Source organism: Dryas octopetala, chromosome 6 (assembly GCF_963921425.1).
Source record: "Dryas octopetala chromosome 6, drDryOcto1.1, whole genome shotgun sequence".
Classification (NCBI taxonomy): Eukaryota; Viridiplantae; Streptophyta; class Magnoliopsida; order Rosales; family Rosaceae; genus Dryas; species Dryas octopetala.
In genome coordinates this window covers 12,316,087-12,323,315 of record NC_141371.1, presented here as the reverse complement: position 1 = coordinate 12,323,315, position 7,229 = coordinate 12,316,087, and the positions used below count along the sequence as shown (strand labels likewise).

The following is a 7,229-nucleotide window of genomic DNA, read 5'->3' as shown; positions in this document are numbered from 1 at the left end:
CAGTTGATAAGTAATGTATAATTAAGGTATATATATGTAATTAACTCTAAAAATTATCGCCTAACGCTCAGCAGTTGTATATGCATTTGTTAACTGCATCTACAATTTACTGTGCATATGCGTAATTACAACACTATAGATTCAATACATATTCTCAATAAAAAAATATTAACTTTAAATATTTAACCAATAAATTCTCTAAAACATATCATAACAAAACCTTATAAATTCTGCTAATATTAAGATTCAAGTAAAAAATTAAGAAAAAAAATCGAGTGATAACTGCAGATGTTGCTGCCAAACTCGGCAGTCTAATTTATATTGATGGGTGCAAGTAATTTATAGAGTTAAGAAAATTTTTTTGGCCCAGCCGCCCAGGTTAATTGTTCGGTATTAAGGACTATAAACCTCTTTTTAAAATATCTGTCACCATTCTAAAGACAAAATCTAAAACCTGGGCTTAAACCCTAAGCCTTCCTCAGTGCCACTGAAACGCAGAGACCATCAACATTTCAGCAAAAGCTACCTGAACTCAATTCAGGGTCTGTTTCTGTAGAGAAATGGGAGTAGGGTTAAAGGAATTGGGGAAGATGGGTATGGGGTTGGGAGATATGAGCTTCATCACCGGAGCCGGACGCATCAACTGGTTCCCGGGCCACATGGCCGCAGCCACGCGCGCCATTTGCGACCGCCTCAAGCTCGCCGACCTCGTCATCGAGGTCCGCGACGCTCGCATCCCGTTGTCCTCCGCCAACCAGGACCTTCAGCCCCAGCTCCGCTCCAAACGCACCGTCATTGCCCTCAACAAGAAGGACCTCGCCAACCCCAATATCATGCACGTAATGTTAATAATTTTTATTGATTGATTGATTGATTATTTGCTGTTGTTGTTATCGATTTCTTGATGGGTTTGGTGTTTGGTTAGCAGAAATGGACTCATTTTTTCGAATCGTCCAAGCAGGATTGCCTTCCCATTAGTGCACATAGCAAGAGTTCTGTTTCCAAGGTATTTAATTTTTTGTTTGAAGAATTGAAATTTATATTGTTTTTGGTTTCCAAGCACTAAATTGTGAACTGGGTCTGGGTTAATTTGTAGCTTCTTGAGCTGGTGGAGTATAAACTGAAGGAGGTGATTTCAAGGGAACCTACTCTGCTTGTTATGGTAGTTGGCGTTCCGAATGTTGGGAAATCAGCTCTGATTAATTCAATTCATCGGATTGCGTCGTCTCGCTTTCCGGGTAAGTTCTTAATGTAAGACGCTGTTGCAAGAAATCCTGTTTCGGTGGAAAAGAGTTTGAATTGTTAATATTGCATCCAGTTCAGGCAATGCACATTGAAGAATGACAGTTTTCAAGTTTCTTTCATAGTGCAGGCGAAGATGAAGCGAGCTACAGTGGGTCCATTGCCTGGTGTTACTCAAGATATTGCTGGATTCAAGGTTGGGTCATTTTTGTTCTTGATTTTCCTTTTCCCTATTTATTTCATGCCAAATTGAAAAATACAGACAAATTAGTGAAGAAATTCTCTTAATGTTGCAGATATAGGAAAACAAATTTAGTTAGAAATTAAGCAACACAGATGCCTCGCTACTGACTTTTTATCTTTTACCAAAATTCTCACTGGCATGACATTTTTGTTTCACTTATATGTAGTTTATAATGATGGATTTTCTTATAAGATAATGTATTTGCACACTGTATGACAAAGACATAAGGTCTTGACTAGCAGTCACCATCCTCTCCTCTCTTATTTTATGTCTCTTTGTGGACAATACACTCTGTGACCCTTCTCATCTTTAAAACCAAATAATTAAGTATCTATCTTTTTCTTAATTTTTGTTTTGTTTTTCTTCTAATATTTTTGTTATAATTCTGTCTTCCTCTATTTCCTTTATCTTGTTTATTTGGTGATGGAAAATTCTCTGCCTTCCCCCCTAACTTTTCCGAATTGTTTATGTACAGATTGCTCATCAGCCTAGCATATATGTTCTTGACACTCCAGGTGTATTGGTTCCAAGTATTCCAGACATAGAGACAGGGCTAAAGCTAGCTCTTACAGGTCTATCCTCTTCAGATAAATTCTCTGAAATTTCTTATGAATTTCTTTTGGTTCTGTTTGCTCTAGTATTTACTGTGACATTTGAAATGTTTTGAATTTATTTATTTATTTATTTTTTTTTGCAATTCTAGTGTAATTACTGATGTATTGACATTTAAATTGTAGTTACTAGTTTAGTGCAGTAAATGAAAATTGCAGTTCTAGTGCAAGGAATAAATTTTCGTTTAGGTCCCTGTCAATTGGTCTGGAAATGTAAGAATGGTTTGGCAGTGTTTGGTAAGATTAAATAAATCGGAAATATGTAGAAACTTGTGGAAACATATACCAAAGGTTTGGAGCTTTAATATCATTACCATGAAATATGGTGCTGGATAAAGTGACAAAGATTTAGCAGGTTTTATCTTGGGATGTACTTGGCAACGGTTATTGATTATAGCATTGGAGGTATTAATTTAATTTGCACTTATGATATTTTAATTTCTTTGATGGTGGCCTGGTGGGATACAATGTAGAGATGGCCAAGTCTTTAGGAAATTTTAAGGTTAGGGTCAAACTGCCTATCTATAAAGTTCAAGATCCATCTTGATCTAAAGTTTGATTAGCTAAATACCAGACTTCGAGGCAATTCCAACTTCCATGTGTAAATGGAAGAATGAAAATATCATTTACGTCTTGAGATGGGGATGAATCATTTAACTTTTCTGAAGATTCTTTTAGAAACCAGAATCCTCTGTTCCTGATATATAGATATAGTTAATTATAGGTCGGCATCTGAGGGCTTTTCATTGCCATTGTTTTTTGGGTGATGAGGATGTTTGTTAGTTTTTACAGTGTACCGTGTCTTACTGAACCCGATAATTTTATCAATGAACTTGCAGGGTCTGTTAAAGATTCAGTGGTAGGGGAGGAACGAATTGCTCAATACTTACTTGCAGTTTTAAATATGCGAGGGACTTTTCTTCACTGGAAGAACTCAAGTAATAGGAGAATGGAAGGGATTCAATATGAAGCTGAGGAAAAAGTTGACCATAGTCTTAAAAATCTTCGACCAAGGAGGAGGAAGCTTCCGGATAATTCTGGTGTGCTGTACATCGAGGTAGCAGAGATTGCTCTATTCTCATTTTTATTTTTATGCACAATGCTTAATGAGACTCCAACTTTAATGCTTACAGTGTCAAACTTCTAATGCTTTTTCACTTTTAACACTATCAGAATGCCCAATGCCCCCAGGATTTCTTTCTTTTTTTTGTTTAATCGCCATCCTATATGTTTAAAACATTTTAATTACGAGATAGCTATACTTTATTTAGTGTATAGTATCTAATCAGGCCAGTTTACTTGGTTAACCTTGTGGTTGGTTGTTCTGTCCATGTTCTTGATTGTGTCAACTTTTTGAATTTTTGCAATGTTATAAATCCTCTATGAAAATATAACTTTCTATGGTACTTTTTGTGCCCCTTGCTTTATATCTTATGTTTTAAGCTGCTCCTTGAAGATATTTGGTAATGGTTTGAGATTAACATGATACAAATTAATTTCATGAACTAGGATTCTAGGAATGCTTTTCTGTGGGGCTTTCTTTACTCTTTAATCTCACAATATAAGAAGTCCTTTACGTAGGATTTTTCTTTCCAAGCAAGTATACACCGAGGTTCTGTTAATTACCCTTTAGGCCTTTATGCAGGATGTATGTTCAGATTTATCAGAAAATAAAAAGAAAAAGGAATCTAACTTTAGTATTGGTGTTTGATCAGAACACAGGGTGTTTAACTTGAGGGCCTCTGGACTAAAATAATGTTCTGTTTAATGACTAGGAAAGTATGTCGTGGTTGATGATTCATGTATGAGATTTATTGTCAACATCCGAGTATAATGACTTTACTCCTGTCAATGCTATGATCCCACAAAACTTTCCATATAACCGTAAATTAAATTTGTGCCTGAGAATTAGTGTTTCAAAGAGAATAGGAGAAGTAATGACACTATGGACAGCCATTTAGCTTTTTTTTCTTGCTTACGATACAATATACAAAAACGAAAAATAAATAAATGAAAGGAAGAGTAGCATGGACCTCCCTCAAGGTATTATGAAATTGAAAAAATTATTATATAGATCAATATTCTCCATAACTCTGTCAATAACCTATTAAAGGTGAAATTTTTACCTTCAATACCAAAATTGTTATCAAAATCAATCTTAACATTGAAAACTGTATGTCAAGCATTAAAAAATCATTCTGCAATCTACAATAACAAGAGAGCTTTGTATAATTTCTGAAATTTGTAGGGGGGTTTCTTTAATTTCACTAATCCTCGGGGGAGGTTGGTGTAATTTACTCAATAGAGGGAATCAAAAGTAAAAGTTACTTGTTGCTGTGCCATTTGCGCTTTGTGGCTGAACTTTTGAGTTTGGATTGCTTAGTAGAAATGTAGACACATGTTAGGCAGAGAAAATCACCGGCAATTTTACTTCGAACATGCATAATTGAATAGTGATGCTAGTTATCTTGGGATAATTTTTTCTAATTCTTTTATTGTTTTTTGCACGGCAAGTCTTTCTATATACACAATAAGAAATGAGAAATTGTTTATAGTGGATGATCATAAATAAGGGAAGGAGAGATGACTTACTGAACATGGATAACTTAGTTCAAAATGTACTGTGGTTAAGATGATGTTAAGGGTAAGAAAATGGTAAGACAAGGTGTTCCTATCGGGGAAGCTTGGTGGTAAGTCCACCTTTCTGCACAGGCTTGTCAAGACTATGCCCTTTAAAACGTTACTTGGCCAAAATAGGAAAACGAAAAGGAGCAAGATAAGGTGTGGAAGATAACACTAATTCACAATAACACCAATGACACAAGTGAAAAAAAATATGATGAGTAGCCCATTAATCCACAATAACAGATCATTCTAATTCTTCACAGGTTTGCTAATATATTGTGATATTTTATACCTTATTCAATCCTAGTATTGCTCATGTTGCTTTTCAGGATCTTGTAACTGAAGTACAACGAGCACTGTATTCAACTCTGTCAGAATTCAATGGCAACGTAGAAGATGCAAGTGACTTGGAGGTGCTTATAGATCAGCAATTTGAAGCACTGCAGAAGGCATTGAGGATAGCTAACAAGGGACCGGAAGCTCATTTGATGGTATCAAAGAAGTTTCTTACCTTATTTAGGACAGGTAAGTTAGGTCCATTCATCCTTGATGATGTTCCTTGATGCTAATCTACCTTCATGAAATCTCTTTTTCTTACATGAGGCCCTCTTTGTTTTAATTTTTTTTTTCTTTCCCATAACCCTTGAAAGATAGACTTGTATATGTGGTCCTTTGGCCCAAAGACATGTTTCTGCTGTAATATAACATGTATTATATTGAGTAATCTGTATTAGTGATCTCTTAATTTTGTTTCTGTCGTGTTGAGAAAATTTGTCCATATTTCATAGAGTTTTCAAGAATCCATATTGGTTGGATGGTTCATATTTATGCACACTCTAAAGCAGGCTCCATGGTTGTAGTCAATCTAAAGTTTGATAAATGTGACTAGAATAAACCCATGTGTAGTCAAGTTGTGAAAAACACCGAGGATTCATTTGGATGTATGAATTTAAAATGAGGGATTTGATAATTTGAATGAATTTTTGGTGTAAATTGTTTAATTGGATTTTAGTATATTAATTTCTTAGGTTGATGGCAGTCCCATAGGGTTGGGTCGGTTTGACCGGAAAACCGGGGCAATCGAAATCGAAAAAAATCGAGCCGAAGGGTAACTGAAACTGAGACCCTAGTTTGTCCAACCGAACCGGGAAGGTTGGTTTGGTTTCGGTTCCCAAAGTCTAGAATCGTCGGTAAACTGAACCAAACTGGGTATATAAATATATAATATAATTAATATAATTATTTCAATTGAATCATATATTTATTATGTAAAAATGTTGAATGATATATTTTTATAAGTTCTTATACCTCATATATATAATTCATAGTTGAAAAACTATATACTAAATTCTAAATCCTATATCCTATATCTCATACCCTAAATCCTATTGTGTTTTTTAAATTCTATACCTTATATCCTATACCGTATATCCTAAGACTAATTCATAGTTGGTATATAACTATAGAAATGTTTTGAATATGGTATAATATAGTATAATATTAGGATATGGTATATCCTATACCCTATACCCTATACCCTAAGGTTTAGGATATGGTATTATATTATTCTTAGGGTTTAGGGTTTAGGGTATTTTTAATTAGTTTTTATATAGAAATGTATTATATAAATTAAAAAACATATAAATTAGGGAGACTTAGAGTCCAGTTCATTTTATGAGTCTTTCTTAGACTAAGATCGGTAGTGGTTTAGGGTTTTTAATTAAGTTATTTTATTTTTCTTCTTTAACGGCTTTATGTTAGGTTTTAACATGCAGCCTTTACAAAGCTCACTCTACACCCTAAGAGGGAGAGGGGAAATACCCTTCAAATAGGGGGAAATACCCTTCAAATCGGAAAAAGACTTTATTATGAATTAAAATGATTTTCTTATAAATTTTAAAGTACTCTCGGTCTTCATCTAAAAACTATTTTTATAAAGGACCTAAGCCTAATTATCTCTATAAATTATATGTTTTATTTAAATTATAGAAATGTATTATATAAATTATATAGAAAGATATTTAAGGGTATAGAAACATATTATATAAATATGTTTTATATAAATTATAAAACATATGTAATAAAAAGTAAAATTTCCAAACCCTACCCAAACCCCAAAGTCCAAATCCCAAAATACCCTAATGTCTAAGTTTTAATGGATTTTTAAAACTTAAAAATCAGTTTTTAATCTTCGTTTCTCTCTCTTGCCGACACTCCCCACTCTCTCTCTCTCTCTCTCTCTCTCTCTCTCTCTCTCGCCGTGCCTTTGACTGACGATATCACTATCGTCCGGTAGCTGATGGAGGCAAGACCACCGCCGAAATGCTCGCCTCTCCCTCCCTCCTTTCTCTGCACATATATTTTGATTTTCTAGAAAAGTAAGGATCGCAGAGACTTGAGCTGGGGTAGAGCCGAGCCATTTGCCGGCGATCTCTATGCTTCGGCGGCTTTGCGACTTCCCACCACCCAAAACTCATTCCTCTCATCGAGCTGGTCCCTCTGGTACC

The 7,229-nt window shown here is 34.8% G+C and overlaps 1 protein-coding gene across 2 annotated transcripts; it reads left to right on the top strand.

Annotated features, from left to right (window-relative positions):
* The first annotated feature begins 464 nt into the window (after nucleotides 1-464).
* LOC147282452 (P-loop containing nucleoside triphosphate hydrolases superfamily protein) lies at nucleotides 465-5,476 on the top strand. Of its 2 annotated transcripts, none has more exons than XM_086248842.1 (7): nucleotides 465-839; nucleotides 929-1,006; nucleotides 1,097-1,238; nucleotides 1,368-1,438; nucleotides 1,962-2,058; nucleotides 2,937-3,154; nucleotides 5,052-5,476. In XM_086248842.1, the coding sequence occupies exons 1-7, from the start codon at nucleotides 561-563 to the stop codon at nucleotides 5,283-5,285; spliced, it is 1,119 nt and encodes a 372-aa protein (XP_086104968.1). In that variant the 5' UTR covers nucleotides 465-560; the 3' UTR covers nucleotides 5,286-5,476. The 2 variants fall into 2 exon arrangements, with proteins under 2 accessions (XP_086104968.1, XP_086104967.1); XM_086248841.1 differs by having other exon boundaries at nucleotides 1,356-1,438.
* Nucleotides 5,477-7,229: the final 1,753 nt, after the last annotated feature.